We start from the raw sequence: 20,235 nt of genomic DNA on the forward strand, positions 1-20,235 counted from the left end.
CCTCCTGCCCTACCCACTCACACAGCTATCCACCCCCTCTCCCAGAAGGAGGTGCACACTTTTTTTTTTTTTTTTTTTTTTTTGAGACGGAGTCTCGCTCTGTCGCCCAGGCTGGAGTGCAGTGGCCGGATCTCAGCTCACTGCAAGCTCCGCCTCCCGGGTTCACGCCATTCTCCTGCCTCAGCCTCCCGAGTAGCTGGGACTACAGGCGCCTGCCACCTCGCCCGGCTAGATTTTTGTATTTTTTTTAGTAGAGACGGGGTTTCACCGTGTTAGTCAGGATGGTCTTGATCTCCTGACCTCGTGATCCGCCCGTCTCGGCCTCCCGAAGTGCTGGGATTACAGGCTTGAGCCACCGCGCCCGGCCAGGTGGTGCACACTTTTTAACTGCACTTATAAAGCATCACAAAAGGGACTGATCTCGAGCAACCTCCACAGTTGTGAGAGAGAGATCATCTCGTTTCCAAAGGCCACTCAAGGAGGCATCCAAATCACTTAGCTCTTAGTCTGCAAAACTGACAGAAAACCTGAGAAGACAGAGACTCAAATCCATGTGGCCCAGAGTGAGGCTGACTCCTCCCTGAGGGCAGCGCAAACCCCCTAGAGGTGAAGCTCCTCCAGTAACCATCCCCCGCCCTCTGGGTCAGGTCGCCTGCAGTCCTTGCGAGATACTCACGGCGTCCCGGCTGGTGGACTTCATGATCTCACTTAGCCCAATGCACACACCCTGCCTCTCGTCGCTCTTCTGAGACCTCAGGCCTTCCTCAAGGATGGGGATGATCTCGGGGAGGATTTTCTCCCCTAACTTCCGCACGAGATCTCCTAATGTTCTCGCTGCAATCTGTCAACAAAGACCAAGCCAGGAAGTAAAGTCCCTGCAAAGCCCAGGACACCTGGATGACGACTCCAGAATGAGGGCCCTGAAACCTCCCAGGCTTTATCTAAATCACTGACTTAACTTCCCCAAATGCTCTTACCGCTAAAGAGCCCCCAAATCCTCTCTGTAGTGCTTGCAAAACACTAAAAAAATTATGTTTCACACACACCTACACAACCTAACATGAAGAGCCAGCACCTTACACGTGAACAAAACAATTCATCTGCTGCTGCACAGTCAAGGGCAATTTCCCTGGATGACTGAACCTTAACACTGTGCCGTGGCTCAGTGCAAGCTGAATCTGTAACAAAGTTTTAAGGAAAAAAAAACCATCTACTTTCTGAGACCTCATGTAAACCCTTCTTTAGAGCCAAATACACAATTTGCTTACCAGGGATGGCCGTTGGAAGTAGGCCAAAGTAGATGGGCAGAAATGATCACCAGCCCGCCTGGGCACCTCCTCTGGGACCACTGACCTGTCTGCCCCTGCCAGCGCACCAGCCTGATCTCATGCCACACTGCTCCTCCCTGCCTCCTCACTCCAGCTACACTGGCCTTGCTCAGCCCCTACTGGTGCTATGTTCCTGCCCACCACGGGACTTCTGCATATCCTGTCTTTGTATCTAAAGCATTATTTATTCCCTCTGTCTGGAATGGTCTTTCGCTACCTCCTCACCTGGTTAGTGCTTACTTATCTTTCATCTTCAAGCATCATTTCTTCTGAGAAGTGTTCACTAACACAGGCCCATCCCTCCCCAGCAGGTCAAATGCAGCTATTATAAGCTTTGCAGTGCCACACAACACTGGCCACAGTCGTATTTTACATCTCTTTGTGTGGTTAGCTGATTAATATCCATCTCCTTGACCAGACTATCTCTTACGAGGATAAGGAATGAGGCTGCCTTTCTTCTCCATTATGTCCCCAGGTGCTAGGTCTCTCTTAGTGCACAGTAGATGCTAATAAACATTTGCAGAGGCTGGGCGCAGTGGCTTACACCTGTAATCCCAGCACTTTGGGAGGCCGAGGCGGGCGGATCACAAGGTCAGGAGATTGAGACCATCCTGGCTAACATGGTGAAACCCTATCTCTACTGAAAATACAAAAAAATAGCTGAGCATGGTGGCGGATGCCTATAGTCCCAGCTACTCAGGAGGCTGAGGCAGGAGAATGGCGTGTACCTAGGAGGCAGAGCTTGCAGTAAGCCGAGATCACGCTACTGCACTCCAGCCTAAGCAACAGAGCAAGACTCCATCTCAAAAAAATAAATAAAATAAAATAATTAAAAAAATTTGCAGAATGACTAAGTAAAGAACACAATGTTCCTCTGTTAGGCAGGGTGTATGGGTACTTTCCCAGGCTCTGCAGACCCAGCTTTCTAGGCTCTGAAAGGAGGCACTGGGACTGCTGGTCCAAAACGAGGGCCAGGAAACTCACCGTTCTCTTATCTGCACACGTGCTGGCCAGGAAACCCAGCAGGAGCCCAAAAAGAGTGGGCAGGATCTCACGCAAGGTACGGGGGGTATTGGAGACAACAATCTTCCAGACATGCAGGGACGCCTGCCGCACCACCAGCTGGGTGTCTGAGCGGCCCATGTACAGCCCTGCCAACACCCGGTTCCGCCGCTCTACCCCCAGGGCAGTGATGATCGCCTGCAGCCAGTGGAAGAGGACAGAGAACACAGAGTAGTGAAGCCTCTAGGGCACGGGCATCAGGGCACACCCTGCCATCAGCAGGGGCAGGAAAGCCACTGCAGGGCAGGCACCTTGTTGGACTGGGCAGTTCCAAAGTTATCATCCTCGGAGGCAGTTTCTGTGGTCATCTTCCCAGTGACTCCTGAGATGTGAAACAGGAGATCCCCAAGGAGCTGAACAGAGCTGAACCTGAGAAGGAGGCCAACAACACAGTCACACAGCTGCAAGGAGCGGGCTCGGCACAACTGAGCACTGCACAGAAGATGGAAAGAAGTGCACCCAAAATACTCATGACGGTCATCTTGGAATGGGAAGTCAGGCGGTTTTCATTTCTTTACACTCGCCCACATATTTTCCAGGTTTTCTACTAATGAACATACATTAATGTTGGGGGAAAAAGTTTTTTTAAAAAACGTAAAAATTTCTGTAACAAAGGTTATAAAAAATAAAGTGAGTACAAAAGGGGAAGCATTAACAGGCAAGTACGAAGACTGATCATCAGAAGTGGAAGAACCAGGAGAGGCCTTAGAAGGATAAACTATTTCAGGCAGGGCGAAGTGGCTCACGCCTGTAATCCCAGCACTTTGGGAGGCCAAGGCAGGCAGATCATCTGAGGTCGGGGGTTCGAGACCAGCCTGACCAACATGGAGAAACCACATCTCTACTAAAAATACAAAATTAGCTAGGCATGGTGGCGGACGCCTGTAATCCCAGCTACTCGGGAGGCTGAGGCAGGAGAATCGCTTGAACCCGTGAGGCAGAGGTTGCGGTGAGCCGAGATCATGCCACTGCACTCCAGCCTGGGAGACAGAGAGAGACTCTGTCTCAAAAAGGGGGAAAAAAAAAAAAAGACCACTGTATGAATGTGCTATATTTTTAAATCAATCTCCAATTTTTCAAATGGTAAGCGATACTGCAACAAACATCCTTATGTCTAACAGCTTTAAGCACTTGACCATTCAATACATCCTTGAAATATATTCCCAAAAGTGAAATTTTTAAAGAGTCCTCAACATGAAAATCTGAATACAAACTGGAAGCCTGTATAGAGAGGACTTTTTAAAAAAGAATAAGAATAAAGACATTGCTACAGGAAACTGGAAAAGTTACAAAATGGTTAAAAGCAAGGGTCTGGAAAAAGTTGAGAGAGTTCTTGGCAACATTCTGCTCTTCGTTTCTCAATTGGAGTTATCAAAATGCAAAGCTGAGCCCTTTGGATCTTTTTTTTTCCCTTTTAAAGACAGCATCTTGCTGTTGCCCAGGTTGGAGTGCAGTGGCACAATCTCAGCTCACTACAACCTCCACCTCTGGGGCTCAAGCAATCCTTCCGCCTCAGGCTACTGTGTAGCTGGGATTACAAGTGTGCACCACCATTCCCAGCTAATTTTTTATTTTTTTGTAGAGACAGGTTCTCACTATGTTGCCAGCGCTTATTGCAAACTCCTGGGTTCAAGCAATCTTCCTGCCACAGCTTCCCAGAGTGATCGGATTATAGGCATGAGCCACCACACATCATCCCCACTGGGTCTTTCTGCCCAAGTTCTCACCTGATTCTCCAAAGGTCATCAAAGAGGCCTTGCTCTAGCTGGGGCAGCAGCAGGGCGATGGCTGTCTCAGCATACATGGAGATAACCCGCTGGCCCGCGCGCAGGGCAGTGTCACGCACAAACTCATTCTCATCAGCAAGAGCCTGGGCACACAGAGGGTGGGTCGGCCAGAGCTGCCACTCCCAGGCCCCCAACCCAAAAAATATGGGGCTCACCGAAGGCCGAGTGCTGTGCAAGCCGACCCCACCCAGCAGGGATCCCTAGCTCTCCAGGAGAGCACTTGCCTCCTGCCCTCCTGATGGACTCTACCCTTGCCAAAGTCATGGTACCTACTTTGAGGATACAGGGGATGATGGGCCCCACATAAGGAGTAAACTTGTCTCCAAAGGTGATGGGCAGGTAGTTAAACATCATAATGTAGCCATCTCGGACATGGGGTGCAATATCCACTTTGCTGGCTGTAGCCACGATTTCTGGCATCAGCTTCTCCAACTTCTCCACCCCTAAACCGGCCATGACCTCAGCCAACCCTGCAACAAAGGACAGAATGAGCCCACTGGATCTGAGGGCCCCTTATAGAGCATTCCCAGTCTGGCCACTGGACCTGCTCTGGCCTTACCCTGTGCAGCGCCTGAGCGATCCACAGAACTCTGCTCATAGGTCAGTGTCTCCATCAGCCACGGCAGCAAGTCCTCAAAGCACGACTCCCCCATGCCCTTCACCATGGCCCCAAGGGCCTTTGCAGATACCGTCCGCACCTGTCAGGTAACCGAGAACAGAGATGGTGTGAGAAGATGAGGCTCAAAACAAGGTAGCCACATGGGAGCAGGGAAGGGCACGGAGGGCCTCCTTCCCTTTATCCAACAGACACAAAAGCAGCTTTGGGGAATTCTCAGGAATCCATTTATGGGGACTGGATGAGGGGCCTGGCTCATCCTCCAGCCTACCTCAGACTCACCTCAGGCACAGGGTCCAAAAGCGATGCTTTCAGGCCAGGAGTCACGCTGGGCAGGTATGGAGCCAAGTCCTGCAACAACACAGGAGGTGGCTCAGGTGAGGCCCAACTCCTGCTTTCTCCAGGCCCATTCCACTGTGGACCCTGACCTCCCCATTCTGCTGGCAAGGAGTGCTCAGCAGGGGCACCTAGCATGCAAACCTCACTGCCCACAGAACAGGGAGGGAAGGGCAACTGGCAAGTAAGTCCTCTCCCCAACTGGTTCCTTGAAGGCCCTGTGCAATTGCTCAGGGACTCCTACAAGGGACCTCAGGCCCATCCTCAACAGACAGGAGTTCAATGCTCTTGCACCTCCCACCCTTCTCTTAGGACCAAGGCCTGTCCAACTTTGGAATCTTTAGCAAATTACTTCTGGTACTTTCCTTTCAGAATTTTTATTAACATATTCCCTTTATTCATCTCAAAGTGTTTATATCTCTCGATAGAGCATTCAGCTTTAGGAAATAATTTTAAAAACAGAAAATGCCTTATGTTCACTGCCGCATCACTTAAAATAGCCAAAAACCTTGGACACTATATGACCAATGATAGAATTATGTAAGTTATGGTATATAAACTTGTCGGGATATTATGTAACTATTAAAAATCAGTTTTGTGAATAACTTGTTATAACTTGGGAATAAGTTTTAAGTTTAGGAATGCCATTTTTAAATGTAATTTTAAAAATTAACAATAATTGGCCAGGCATGGTGGCTCACACCTGTAATCCCAACACTTTGGGAGGTCGAGGCGGGTGGATCACCTGAGGTCAGGAGTTCGAGATCAGCCTGGCCAACATGGTTTCACCCTGTCTCTACTAAAAATACAAAAATTAACCAGGCGTGGTCGTGGGCGCCTGTAATCCCAGCTACTCGGGAGGCTGAGGCAGGAGAATCGCTTGAACCCAGGTGGCAAAGGTTGCAGTGAGCCGAGACTGTGCCAGTGCCCTCCTGCCTGGGCAACAGAGTGAGACTACATCTCAAAAAAAAGAAAAAAAAAAATTAACAGTAATTATTTTCATGGTGGGGAACTGTGGATAAAATATTTTGGTTTTCTAATTTTTTTAATTAATTAATTTACTTTTTAAAACAGGGTCTTCCTCTGTCGCCCCAGGCTGGAGTGCGGTGGTATTATCTCAGTTCCTGGGCTCAAGCAATCCTCCCATTACAGCCTCTCAAAGTCCTGGGATTACAAGCATGAGCCACCAAGCCTGGTCTGTTTTTCTGGTTTTTTAATTTCCCAAATTTTCTAGGATTAATATAACTTTTTCACTTTATATATTTTTTTGCCCACAGCCTCAGTAAGCAAAGCACAGCTACGGTAGACAGTGAGACCACACACGCAAGCTCTTGGGAGCAGACAAACAAACAAAGCAAATCTCCCAAACCAGGCTCTCCTGACAAGAATACAGGCTCTCCTGAAGACAGGAGTATTCTTGTCAAGAGCAAGTAGTCCAAGTGGCAAGCACTTCAACACTCGTGAGAGGGCAAAAGAGAAGACATGACTTTCTGAGCCTCAGCTGACAACTAAGCTACCAAGGACTTGAACCACTGCACTCTCTAAGACGCTAAGAGAGCCCAGACTTCCACCCCAACATGGCTCACTTCTCTCCATAAAAATAATTAGGGACTAACGCCCTTATCTTTCCATGTCTAATGTGGGGACTCTGCACCTTTGACTCTGCACTCAGCCATTTTCTGGTCTGTCCCACACTAGCCCCAGCTGGGTTGCTACCTTCTGGTCTGTCAGGGAGTACATGTTGCCAATAATCTGGGCTGCCATCTTCCGCGTGTCCGTGGAACGGTCCTGGAAGGCTCTCTGGACAATGGGCATGATGAGGGCCAGGGACGGGGCATCAATGAAGTGGACGAACTTGGTGTCCAGCAGCGTCTGCAAGCACTTCTGGGTCTTTCTGGAGGGGTCCGTCAGGGCATCCAGGAGGACCGGGGCGATGGCTGTGCACATCCCAAGAGAAGAGAGCCTGGCTGATGCACACCCATGCAGCAGCAAGGCCCTGGACCCCCAGAACTAGAATGGATCAGAAGAGAAGGGGGTCTGGCGCACCTCCTCCCTGAAGCCCCACAAGTCACCAGCTGGGGAAGACAGGCAACCCACAAAGAACAATCCTTCTTTCACTCCAACTCCTGACCTCAGGTGATCCGCCCGCCTCGACCTCCCAAAGCGCTGGATTACAGGAATGAGCCACGGAAATAAAATTTTTTTAAAGCATGTATCCTTAGTAAATTTCTGGTTTGCCCTATCGGTAATGGAGAAGTGTGCTGAAATCTCCCACTACAATATAATGTATTTGTTAACTTCTCCCTGTAGCTTTATGAATTTTGTTTTATGTATTTTGAGGTTATTCCATACTTTCCAGACTGAAGTACACTGACTGGGCGCTGGCAGGTGAAGCTTAGAATTTAACGAGTGACATGCTGGTCAAGGTGCCTGGCTGGGTTGTGTTCCTAGCGATTGACCTCTTCCCAGTACTAAGAAAGAACCACATCCAGAGAAGTCAGGTTAATCCTAACCCTTCCTTTACCCTCTGCTCTATCAAAGGCCTCATGGAGTGAGACGGAATAGAAAGTTTTCATAGGCCCTAACATTTTGAATGGTGCTGATGTGGTCCAGAGAATGTCATTCAGTTCTGTTGACCTCATGCTCAGCTTCGTGCACAGGGATCTCTTGGAGTCAAACTGCTCCTGAGCCAATGACTCAATGTCCCTATCTGTATAGCCAATGACATCTGCCCCAGACCAGTGGGAAAACAGAATGAATGCTTCCAAACTACCTTCAAATAATTATTCTAGGAAAAGGGCTTCCCAGGATTTAGAGGCTATTTCACTGTGAACATATTTGTCCTCAGAGGCAAAGATCTTAGCTGAATGGGTGCAAGTTCCCTGCAGTGTCCAAAGGCCGCGGGGTTGGCAGGAGACCAGGGCAAGCACCCTCATGGCAGAGGCCTACCCAGGATCTCCGGGTTCCTGATGACAGAGCCGATCTGCCTGAGCGCCTGCTGTCCAGCCTTCTGGACTTTGACATGGGAGTCGGTCAGCACCTCCGTAAGTTTGGGCACGATGTTGGGTAGGCAGGACGACAGCTGCTTAGGAGCACAGTATGCCATTGCCCCAAGAAGCTCCACTGACCCTGTGGATAGCAGACACAAGCCCAGCACTGAAACACTGAGCACAGTCCAGCAACTCACCTGCGCTGGCTACATGGGCAAGGGACAGCTACCCTGGCCCCTGCAGACTGTGCTAAAGCAGTCACTGGGAGGAGGGGAGAGGGGGCTGGCTCTAGCAGAGTTGGGGTCAAAAAAGCTCTTGCTGCCTGCTGAGCAGTGGGATCCGAGGTGAGAGGCAGGGCAGTACGGGAGAAAAGAGACCAGGATAGGGGAGACCTGATTTAATCCTTACAGTGAAATTCAAGACCAATTCACTGAATTTCTCTCAACTGTTTCTTCATCCACAAATGAGGAAACTGATTTAGATTTGTGTTGTTTCAAACTACAGGGTGAAGCCTGAAGGACTGAGAAGGAGGCTGAGTGGGAGGGCCTTAGATGGTGATCCTCCCCCAACTAGAACAGCTCTACTTTTACCTGTTTGCTTAATAGGGTGCCAGGTATTTTAATTATTTATTTTTGAGACAGGGTCTCACGCTGCTGCCAAGTTGGGGTTTGGTGGCATGATGATAGCTCGCTGCAGCCTCAAACTCCAGGGCTCAAGAGATCCTCCCACTTCAGCCTCCTGAGTAGCTCGGACTACAGGCATGCACCACCACACCTGGCCTTTTTTTTTTTTTTGTAGAGGTAGGGTCTTGCTATAGTGCCCAGGCTGGTCTAAACTCCTGCCCTCAAGATATTGTCCTGCCTAAGGTTCTTTTTAAAAAGAGTTTTCCTGGGGGGAAAACTTTAAAGCCACAGAAGAGCTTTACAGCTCTCGGATTCCTGACTTAGCGTTGTGGCTCTTGTCAGAGGCCTGTTTCTTGGCATGAAAGCACATAAACTATAGAAAGATCCAAGTGCCAGAGGGAGAGTTGGCCAGGCATGGTGACTCACAACTGCAATCCCAGTGCTTCGGGAGCCCAAGGCAAGAGGATCACTTGAACCCAGGAATTCGAGGCCAGTCTGGGAAACACAGCGAGACTCCATCATTACAAAAAAAAAATACAAAAATTAGCCAGGTGTGGGGGCGTGCTCCTGTGAGAATGGTTTGAGGCCCGAAGTTCAAGATCAGCCTAGAGGACAGAGCAAGACTCCATCTCAAATGTTAACAAAGGCAGTCTTAACCCTATCCCTGGCATGGGGAACTCACAGGACAAGAGCTGTGGCTACCCAGGATCCTTGCTGAGGCTGGTTTTCACAACATGAAGCTGGGAACAGAGACAGAGGGAGTAGTCTTACCAGCTTTGGTCCGCCAGGATTCCTCCTCTAGGGCAGCCAGTAAGGAGGGGAGCACCAGCTTCACCCCGTGAGCACTCAAGTTGCTCATCACAGCCTTGGCACAGTCATCTGCAGCCTCAAGGGAGGAGAAAAGACGTTCAGGGGCCTCCTCACCCAAGCAAGGGGCAAGCCTGACACCAGTCCTAGTGTTCCTCCTGTGACCAACACTTACTGGGGTTCTACTATGTCAGACCCTGTGCCAAGGCCTGCAAACACAGTTGGGAACACATCTCATAAAGTGTCGATGCTGTTCTCCCAAGCAGTCTGGGGACTTACCTCACGCACATACTGGTTTCCATCCCCAAAGCACAGAAGCAGATGGGGCAGCACGTGAACCACGTACGGCTCAAAGAGCTTCCCTAGCATGGTGCAGAGCATCTCAAAGGCAAAGAGGGCTCCTAGGGGAAAAGAAGGTGGGACGGCTGGGAAGAGAATGTCCCCTGGGGGTAGCCACAGAGAACAGAAGGGACAGCAACCTCCCTGCCACCTCCCACCCCTCTAGAAGCAGGACAGCCGTGGGACTAGTGGCTGCCCCATGAGGAAGCAGCACCCTCTGCCTCAGCTCAAGAAGCCCTAGAGCAGGAATGTGGCTGAGCGGAAGGGAGGACAGTGCAGGGGAGCCGCCTTCACTTCTTGGCACTAACAGTTAAAAAAGCCAAACCTCGGCAGGGCACGGTGGCTCACGCCCATAATCCCAACACTTTGGGAGGCTGAGGCGGGCAGATCACGAGGTCAGGAGATATAGACCATCTTGGCCAACATGGTGAAACCCTGTTTCTACTAAAAATACAAAAATCAGCTGGGTGTGGTGGTGTGCACCTGTAATCCCAGCTACTAGGGAGGCTGAGGTAGGAGAATCGCTTGAACCCGGGAGGTGAAGACTGTAGTGAGCCAAGATCGCGCCTGGCGACAGGGTGGGACTCGGTCTCAAAAAAAAAAAAAAAAAAAGCCAAACCTCTCTCAGCTAAGGGTGTTGCTGAGTTAGAAATTTCCAAGTCCACGGAAAGCAGCAAGGACCCGGCTGGACTGGGTCACACACAGCAGGGCCCTCCGTAGTACACACACAAGCAGCAGCCTCCACCTGGGGTGCCAGGGTCAGATTCCTTCCTCTGGCAACCTGGGGACCGACTTCCCATGCTGGGCAGCCCCAAGCTCAGAGATGCTCACCCTCTCGCCGGCGGAAGTTCTTCTTATCCTGGATGGCATCAGTCAGTGCTGCCATCATCTCCTGTTGCTTCAGCGAGAGGATGCCCAGGCCCTTCACCAGGCCTGCCAGCCCATACGCGGCCCCTTTGCGCTCTGCGTACTTGTCTGACTCCAGGAGCTGCTGCATGAGCCTCTGGATCATCCCTCCAGCGTCCTCCTTGATGGCTGGCACAAGGGGTGGCAAACAGCTGGCCACGGACTCCTGGACCTGGGGAAGGGCCTGCCTGTCAATGCTGTGGCTCTGCTGCAGCAGTTTCATGGGGTCTGACCATCCTACACAGCACCCACTACTATATGTCCCACGCCCCATCTCAGCCACTGCCTGCAGGTGTCACAGGACACCAGAGAAGCAAACAGGTACACACCGTGTTGTATACCCCTCAGGGTGCATACTACAATCTGCTGACGACAAAAGCTTCAGCCCATATAGTGCCATTTCTGGTCTGAATGGAAAACCCAGGCCTGGGCAGCGGGGTAGGCAGCCAAGGAGGGGACTCTAAAGACTAAATCCACTCAGAAAGAAAGCTTCCAGAAAAGTGTGCTGCTTTGCTTCCATAAAAACAGCCCATGTCTCTGTTTCCAAACTTGTCAAAATCACAGAGAAATTGGGCAGGGCCTTACAGGACCAGGCACAAATTGAGCGGAACCAGAAGACACTCAATCCTGCCTCCCAGCCGCAGCTCACTAAGCCCAGCTTGGGAGCAGCAACCCTGATGCCACGCTGGCAGGTGCCCAGATGCGACTCTTTTGTTGTTTGGGCTTTCTGACACCGTATTTGACCACAATTTTGGAAACTGGTTTTCAACTGTGCATTCTTTTGGTAAAGTTTTTTGTTTTGTTTTTAGAAATAGGGTCTTACCCTGTCACCCAGGCTAGAGGGCAGTGGCACGATCCTCATTCACTATCACCTTGAATTCCTGGACTCAAGCAATCCTATTGCCTCAGTCTCCTGAGGAGCTAGGAACACAGACATGGCCTCCACCTCTGGCTAATTTTTAAAGTTTCTGTAGAGACATGATCTCACTATGTTGCCCAGGCTGGTCTTGAACTACTGGCCTCAAGCACCCACCTCACCCTCCTAAAGCACTGGGATTACAGGCATAAGCCACCACGCCCAGGCCAACTGTTCATTTTATGAGGATACTCTCAGTGGTTCAAAACCCAAACACAAAAAAAAAAAAAAAAAAAATACATATATATATATATATATGCATGTTTCTCAAAACAAAGAAAAATAAATTTCTTTGCACTGTAGCTTAGAGGCTACATTAAAATGCACCTGCAACACATAATCAACACATGTAAAGGGCCAGGGAAAGGCTTGACATAAGACAAAGCCTGATCTTTTATTTTTTTTTTCCCCCTTTGGATCCCCAGTGCATGTTAGTGAATAGAAAAAATAGAACTATCTAGGAGGTCTATTAGAACAAAGTAACAAAGAAGCTCCCTCCCCAGGGGCATTCTTGACTATAAACCAGGTGAGTAGAAAAAAAATGAAACTATCTGGGAGGTCTACTAGAACAAAGTAACAAAGAAACTCCCTCTCCAGGAGTGTTCCTGACTATAAACCAGGCTCTCCCCTGGGAGAACGGATGAATCCTTACCAAGAACTGGGCTTTCCAGGCCCTGATTGTCTGATTCCTCCCCTAGTATCCCACTGCCTAACCACAGCCGGGTCCCAATTCTCTAACTGGCATGTGGGTCCCAGGTCAAATGGTAGGTACCTGCTGGGAGGGGGTAGAGAGGGCAGCGATGAGCTTGGCAACAATGGGCTTCACTTTGGGGTCACTCTTGTCCAGGTGCTTGGCCAGAGAGCCCATCAGGACCACCACACTCTGTCGCACAGCATCGTAGCTGGCATCATTGGGCGCGTTCTTCAGGAACTCCTCGAATACTGGCAACAGTGAGTTGACGTTCTCCTGGAAAGCCAAACCCCTCAGAGCCTCAGGTCAACCCTATAGGCTGCATCTGGGGACAACAGTCCCTGCCCTGAGGACCAAGACCAAGTCTAGCTCTGGGACAGGCATCCTGACATGCCAGCCAGCGGCTCTTCCAGTTTTCTGGCAGGACTGCTACAGACTTAAAAGAATTTAACATACTATCGTGGTCTTTTTGGCTCAAAGTGCTCTGCCAGGACTCCTGGCACTCAGCATCTCTGGCCCCTGCTCAGCCCTAGAGCCTGCCTCCCCCCTGTCTCCTTAGCAGGCTGGGACCCCCTTACCTTCCCGTGGGTGTTCCCCGGCTGGGACCCCCTTACCTTTCCGTGAGTGTTGAGCGTTGCGAGGGCTGCATCCAACATGCACTTCCGGACATCTGGGTGTCGGTCGTTGAGGGCATCAGGGACAAAAAATTGAAAGAGTGGCTTCACCTGAGAGCTGTCCAGATACTGGGAGAGCTTGTTGAGGGCCAATGCCAAGCCACACCTGGGAAAGAAGTGGGAGCACATCAGGAGGGACAGCTAATGAGCCTCCTCCGCCAGTGGAACCTCTGCTGGTGCATGGTAAGGACAGGGAGCTTGCCTGAGGTAAACACTGTTTTGCGGGCAGAGAACAGCATGAAGCCCACCACCCAGCGCTCACCCAATGTTCTGGAACAACCCGTTTGTCATATGGGGACCTGCCATCTGCCCTGATTTTACCTCCTACTGGGTGAGCAGCCCTGCATCGGTTCCCTCAGAGAGGAATGTGAGTGCAGTGCTCACCCCTCTACCTGCAAGGCAGGTCGTAAGAGAAGACAGAGGTAAAGGAACCAGATGCAGAGGCCTGTGGAAGTGAACACACTCTCCAAGGGCAAAGTGGTATTATTCTTTCCAGTCATGGAGCAAAGAATCTGTGTCCTATCCCTGGCTGATGGTCTGGAATGAAAAATAAGCCAGGATGGCCCATACACCACCCTACACTGACACACAAGGCCTCACGGAGTGGACATGGCCAGGATGAGCCATTCAGAAAACTAACACCCTCGCCTATTTTGTGCCTGCTCTGTGGGAGGCAAGCGTCTTTCAAGGTCCCACTTGCTCCCAGACATCTGTCTAATCCTCCAACTGCTACTCATGGGCTCTGTGGGGAAAGGCTGGTAGCTTCTGTTATTGTGCCCTGCATACAGATGAGGAAACAGAGGCCTGGGGAAAAGGAGAAACATGCTCGCAGTCACGCAGCTAGCGCAGGAGGGGCCAACACTTGAACTCACGCCTCCTCGACTCTGAGGGAGGTCCTGCTCTTTCATTATCCCATGCTGCCTCCTCTCAGCACCCACCCAGCCAACCTACCACATCTCAGAAAGGTTGGAGTAGAACGAGGCTAGAACAATTGTTATACCTGGCTTCCCACTGATCTGGAGGAGATTCTGAAATAACTCGTCCCAAAGCATCCAGCACTGGGGGTGGCCGCTGCAACAGACAAGTTGGTAAATGCTTTGCAACGGGCAGATCAATGACCTGGGCACCACGACTGTAGGTGGGAAACTAGCCACAGCTACCCTGAGCCACCGTGAGCCCTGAGATTCCTGTCTGGAGCAGTAGGGGGCTGAGCAGAGACCCACCCAACCGCACACACCCAGACTGCAACAGGGCTGCACAGTCACTCACGTAGAGCTTCTCCTGGTAAATCTCCATGAGCCTGCCCATCACCTCCGCTGCCTGCCGCTGGTAACGTGCCACTGCTTGGGAAAGGGCTTCGGCCCCCGCCTGCCTTACAGCCGCCTCATGATAGATCACGTCATCGATCAGCAAGGAGCAGAGGTCTGGCTGCAGGTCTAGGCCCATCACTGACCAGAGCCTGTAGGAGATGCACAGTGGGGACTGCTTAGACAACGATCCGCAGCATCTGCCCCGCCAGCCCAGCCCCCCGCCGGTCCAGCCCCCCGCCGGTCCAGCCCCCCGCCGGTCCAGCCCCCCGCCGGCCCGGCCCTTCTTCCCACTGGAGGCTGAACACGCTGGGTTCCGTTATCTCCTAAAGGAAGAGAGGATGGAGCAGGAGAAAATGACATGCTGGCTCTCTCACCTCTCAGCCAGCTTCCGGATCTCCTCTTCCTTGTCAAACTTGACCACCCAGAGTCTCCGCAAAAGGTTCAGGCCATTCTTCTCATCGGTATCAGGTGCTGGCAATACCATGTGGAGTTCCATCAGCCCCTGGAAGGGGTGGGATTGGACCACGTGAGGCACCATCTTTCCGAAGAGCCTCTGACTTGCCTCCTCACCTCTCTCTAGGCTGTACCGTCCAAGATGGAGCCACTAACCACAAGTGGCTAAAGTGAAATCAATTAAAATTAACTCTAAGTTCCTTAGGGTGTGAAGTGGTAAAATGTTTTTTAATGTGAAAATTAAAACGTTAAATAAACCAGACAGATAAAACTTCAGAAAAAGTGTGTTCCTTTAGTTCAAATAATTTTTTTTTTTTTTTTTTTTTTTTGAGACGGAGTCTCGCTCTGCCGCCCAGGCTGGAGTGCAGTGGCCAGATCTCAGCTCACTGCAAGCTCCGCCTCCCGGGTTCACGCCATTCTCCTGCCTCAGCCTCCCGAGTAGTTGGGACGACAGGCGCCCGCCACCGCGCCCGGCTAGTTTTTTGTATTTTTTAGTAGAGACGGGGTTTCACCGTGTTAGCCAAGATGGTCTCGATCTCCTGACCTCGTGATCCGCCCGTCTCGGCCTCCCAAAGTGCTGGGATTACAGGCTTGAGCCACCGCGCCCGGCCTAGTTCAAATAATTTTTAAGGAAAAAGTTACCATATTGTCATCATTTTTCACATTTTACCAAAAGCCAGTGAAAATTGTCACATATCAATAGCAGGAGGCTATGGATCAGCAGGTAGGAACCACTGTCTTACCACTCCAAGGGGATGCTCTAGTTTTTGGTCCAAAAGCCATGAAAAAAAGCCAACTACATGGCAACGGGCTAAAGAAATGAACTCCTCCTGCAAGTTAGGTCTGTCTGTGGAAGTACCAAAGTCTACATTCCAGTTTAAAAATTAAGTGAAGTGTTCCAAGGTAAAGGAAAAAATACAGTGATACATCATGACTGCTTAGTTTTCTGATTCTGAGAGAGACCCCAACCAAGTGACTTCTTCTCTTTGCCTCTAGGCCTCCCGCCAGGGTGAGGGACATTCTCTTAAATGCTCATCATGCAATTTGCACTTGCATAGAGTGACAAGGGACACTGAAGAGGCTCTGTGAGAGACTGAGCACACACCCGGAGCACGGTTTCCCGCACGCTGGCACACGGGGACTGCAAGGCACAGAGCAGCACGTCCACCTCCTCCTGCTCTGCAAAGGCACAGCCATCATCACCACTGCTGCTGGCACACAGGGTAGTCAGGGTGTCTGAAGCCAGAACCTAAGGAAAACACCAATCCACTGGTTCAGTCGGCAAATCATTTACTACTATGGGGCCAGAGAGGGATATGCACTGAGAACGCCCACCCCTACAGCACTGCAAGGGCTAAGACCCCAGCTCCAGTGGCAAAACCCCTCACTAGCTAACAACAGTCAGGCTGGCTCTCTAAAGCAGTCTTTCTACCAAAGTCCAAAAGTGAGGGCTGAAAGGAAACTAGGACTCCACCCTTTATACTGGGACCTGAGGTCTGGGTCACAAACTGAGTCACAGCAACAGCCAACTGAAAACCAGGTCACCTGTAAGCGGGGCGAGCCCGTCCCGATCACCCAAGTCAGAAGACGCAGCATGGCCACTCGAGGCAGCAACTCTGGGCCATTCTAGGAAAGAACGGCAGGTAAGTCGAGATGAGGCTGTGGGGAGGTCTGTAACCCAGGCGGCCAATGACAGGGCATCCCCTCACCCACAGGGGAACATTCTGGATCATACCAGCCCCACCATAGAAACCTCATTAGGTTTACAGTTAGGTCCACAGGTGCTAACCCCAGTCAACCATGATCCTCAGGAACTAAAAACTAAATTCTGAAACTTGCTTGAAATTCACACTACGAAACCCAGAAAGACCATAAACATATGAAGAGACATTCAACTTTGTAAGAAATGCAAAATAAAATGAGATATCATTCTTTCACCCATCACTGACGATATTAATACTATCCGAGGCTGCATTAGGCTTTGAGAAAAAGAAAACTCTTGGTGACAGTATAGCTCAGAATACGCCATATAATCTAGTAATTCCATGTCCAATGAACCTGTCCTAAAGAAACGCTCACACTGGGTAAGTAAGGGGCATATATATACCAGAGGGCACATCACAGTGCTGCTCAAAACAGGGAAAAGTTAGAAACAACCTTAAGATACTCATCAACAGGTAAAGAATTAAGTAAAACATGATACATCCATAGTGCAGAATCTCATGCAGCCAACAAATTCAATCAGGTGGACTGATATGCAATGGGATGGCAGGAGAGCCAGAGTCTACAGTCATGTGAAAGAAGCAGTCTGACCCGTTTTTGCCTTGAAAAACCCACAACACTGTGTGAGGCTGCTGTTGGTATAAACATACACCCTCTATTTCCCCACCAGAACTGTTCATGAGACAGAAAGTATCCACAGGCCCTGCCTCCCTGATCTCCTTTAAACCCAGGGGAGAGAAGAGCTTCCTTGCCAACCTCGTCCACTCGCCCGGGTGGGGTGCTAGGGGAGGCCCTCAGCTGGGCGTGGACAGTGAGGATCTGAAGAATCTGGGCCATCCGCTCCTCCTCCTCCTCACTGTGGTGGGACATCTCAGTCAGCACCATCTTCAGAAACGGGAAGACTAAGGAGAAGGCTGGCGCGGACAAGGGCGCAGCACCTGTGAGAGTGAGAAGCAGGTAAGATCCTGCAGGCAGGGCAGGGACCCGGGCCACTGCTGCCTATTTCCATCCTCAGGGAAGGTAGGGAAGGGATGGGCCAGAAGCCCGTTCTGACACCTGGAAGCACAGGGCACGAGGACGGAGACAGCAGCTGGTGGTCCAGTCTAAAACCAGTTCTGCTACTACTGCCAAACACTTCCCAGTTCCAGGATGTGAGCATTAAAACAGAGAAGGGGACGCCAGTGACAAAAAGTAAACACTCAACTGGGCTCACAGCAACTCACAGACTACCAGGGTTCAACTCAGAAATTCTCCATCTGGTCCAACCCCCCCAGGCTCAGGAGGCCCTGGGTGACGCTGTGCCTCGAGCAGCATTCCTGGCACCAGCTCACACCGCCTGGTGCCCCTGATCCCGTCCCAGCCCTTACCTGGCTCCCCCTTGCCCACCCTGCTGGTGATGGTGTGGGTGTGCAGCAGCGTCACTGCCCTCTTCACAGCCACCGACAGCTCTTCCTGGCACCAGGACTTATCCAGGACACACTCTGGCTTCAGCAGGCGCAGGGTTACGTGGCTCACCAAAGTGCCTGTGTTGAAGAGGAGAGACCCGGCAGGGGATGACACACACAGAGGTGCAGAATCCAGCCCAGGTTCAAACAGGGGACCCAGTGCCTCACCCTTCTGACTTAAAAAAATCTGCTTCGCCAAAATGTCCCCAACCTAATTTCTTACTTGATCTTTGTGACAACCTCAGAGGGCAGGTAGGAACTCCCTTTGGACATTCAAACAATGACTACGCTGACAGGAGACAAGGGCCACCGGAAGGGTCATCCAGCCAAGAGTACAGCTCTATCTATGCAGCACCTCCACCTCTAAGCAACAAGCCCAGACAGCCAGGTGACACTTCTGGCAGATTCCATATGCACCAGCTGACTTTTCCACTCAGAACAGTTCCCAGATTCTGGCCTCACTCATGGGAACATCCTCGTTAGGTCAGGATAGAAGTCTGCTAAAGGCCATTAACCAACCCACAAAAGCAAGGCCACCAGAACTGCCAGCCACCCTGCCTGGTGTTTGTTTCTCCAGAGCTAACAGGAAGCTAAAGGTCACAGGGTCCTCTGTTCACTGCTGTCATGTGGCTGCTCAGGAGACCTGGGCTGGGCTGAGCCACCACACTGCACCAAACCATCCTCGCTGCCACTGAACTTCTGACTTCTTAGTTTTAAAACTGGTACACAAAGATCGAACACTGACTAGCATCTAAAATCTGCTCCTCAGAGGGAAGGCACAGATGTGAAGTGGGAGAGAAGAGGAGGCACCACGTCTCTCCTGAGCACATCCAGCTTGAGCCTCCAAGGCTGCTTCCACAAGAAAACAAAACTCAGCAGCTGAGGCCACCACCCACCTCCCCACAAGCACTCAGGGGCACCCCTGGACCATCCCTGCAGCCAGCAAACAAGGACTAACCCAAAGCCTTGAGCCTAGAGGGCATGACACAGGCAGCCAAGGACAAGAAGGGGTTCTTGATCCTGGGAGCAGCCAAGGGAGACTTCAGCAAGGGCAGGAAAGAGTCGACCAAAACAGGGATGTACTGGGTCAGGCTGGATGGGTTCTTGACCAGGATGATGTCCAGCAGTCCAAGCGCCGCCTCCAGCTCCCCATCCAGCTGCAAGCAGAGTTGCCCAGGAGGCAGGTCAGCAGGGCCCTGCTTGTGACAGCAAGGAGCGGGACCAAGCTACCCAGCACTCTTCCGGCGTTGAGTATGTGGCGGGGGTGGCCACTCACCTCCTGCAGCCGCCTCCGGACCTGCGCCTCCCTGTCCAGCTGGGCCTGCAGCATCTCCTTCTGCTTGCTGGTCAGCTGCACCTCCTCTTTGATGCCTTTCTTCTTCTTTATCTCCTAAAGGGGATGGGCAAACCAACCAATCTCATCTCCAGGGAACAGACCTCCCTCCCCCACAGAGGAAGGCGAGCTTGCTTCCACACAAACAGCACCACGCCAGCTCTAAGTCTGTGAGTTGGGCCTCTGAACCCACCATGTGCACCCCCAACCTCCCACAAAGTCCATAGCCACCTCGTTTCTATAGAATGGAGACAGCAATAGAGAAGTAAGCTCTCCCACAGGATAAGCTGAGCCTAGAAAAGGCCTGCTATAGTGGCCTGAAACAACAAGCCACAGAACTCACTCACTCATTCAGCAAACATTTAGTGAGCACCTGCATTGTGCCAGGCACTGTTCCAGACGGCAGGAATACCGGAGGGAACAAGATCAAGTCCCTGCCCTCACGGAGCTCACAATCTAGCCAGCGAAGATAGACAATAAACAAGTAAACCAACACGTAAACCAGATGCTTTTGGGTCACGACGACTGTTAGTAAAGAAACAAATATGATGCTTAGTCACAGGGAATAAGGGTGGAGTCTACTTTCGATAGAGTGGACAGGCTGGCCACCTCTCTGAGAAGGGCACATGTGGACTGAGATGTGAAAGACAAGAAGAATCCTGCCTTGTGAAGACACAGAGAAGGGCCAACGCTGAGACAGGAAAGAGTCCTATGTGCTCTGCTCCTGTCAGAACCCGCTCTGCCCAAAGCTGAATTCAGCAATCAAGCCAGGATTCCCCAGAAGTCCCACTGTACCAGGCGCTGTGCCTACTATCAGGAGTCTAGATGGGTCCCAGCCTTTAAGGAAGTTGGGGGACAGACATGGAATTCAGCAACACCACTTAGCAGAGGAGACAT

At 51.1% G+C, this 20,235-nt stretch overlaps 2 protein-coding genes across 10 annotated transcripts in view; one reads left to right on the forward strand and one right to left on the reverse strand.

The window, feature by feature from the left end:
- BICDL1 (BICD family like cargo adaptor 1) overlaps positions 1-20,235 on the forward strand; it is a 718,679-nt gene that overhangs the window by 402,369 nt on the left and 296,075 nt on the right. The gene's annotated exons all lie outside the window — the stretch shown is intronic.
- GCN1 (GCN1 activator of EIF2AK4) overlaps positions 1-20,235 on the reverse strand; it is a 68,043-nt gene that overhangs the window by 13,760 nt on the left and 34,048 nt on the right. For both annotated transcript variants that reach the window (XM_050747796.1, XM_050747795.1), the window contains exons 23-45: positions 19,282-19,395; positions 18,964-19,162; positions 17,928-18,083; positions 17,317-17,498; positions 16,384-16,464; positions 15,944-16,087; positions 14,760-14,887; positions 14,345-14,534; positions 14,076-14,146; positions 13,016-13,181; positions 12,483-12,677; positions 10,720-10,966; positions 9,829-9,950; positions 9,514-9,628; positions 8,079-8,258; positions 6,846-7,066; positions 5,076-5,144; positions 4,737-4,875; positions 4,451-4,647; positions 4,118-4,260; positions 2,642-2,759; positions 2,313-2,528; positions 677-841 (exon numbers count right to left, since the gene is read on the reverse strand). In XM_050747796.1, coding sequence (XP_050603753.1) covers positions 677-841; positions 2,313-2,528; positions 2,642-2,759; positions 4,118-4,260; positions 4,451-4,647; positions 4,737-4,875; positions 5,076-5,144; positions 6,846-7,066; positions 8,079-8,258; positions 9,514-9,628; positions 9,829-9,950; positions 10,720-10,966; positions 12,483-12,677; positions 13,016-13,181; positions 14,076-14,146; positions 14,345-14,534; positions 14,760-14,887; positions 15,944-16,087; positions 16,384-16,464; positions 17,317-17,498; positions 17,928-18,083; positions 18,964-19,162; positions 19,282-19,395 — 3,558 coding nt within the window. The remainder of the gene's footprint in view (positions 1-676; positions 842-2,312; positions 2,529-2,641; positions 2,760-4,117; positions 4,261-4,450; positions 4,648-4,736; positions 4,876-5,075; positions 5,145-6,845; positions 7,067-8,078; positions 8,259-9,513; positions 9,629-9,828; positions 9,951-10,719; positions 10,967-12,482; positions 12,678-13,015; positions 13,182-14,075; positions 14,147-14,344; positions 14,535-14,759; positions 14,888-15,943; positions 16,088-16,383; positions 16,465-17,316; positions 17,499-17,927; positions 18,084-18,963; positions 19,163-19,281; positions 19,396-20,235) is intronic.

This window comes from Macaca thibetana, chromosome 11, assembly GCF_024542745.1.
Source record: "Macaca thibetana thibetana isolate TM-01 chromosome 11, ASM2454274v1, whole genome shotgun sequence".
Lineage (NCBI taxonomy): Eukaryota > Metazoa > Chordata > Mammalia > Primates > Cercopithecidae > Macaca > Macaca thibetana.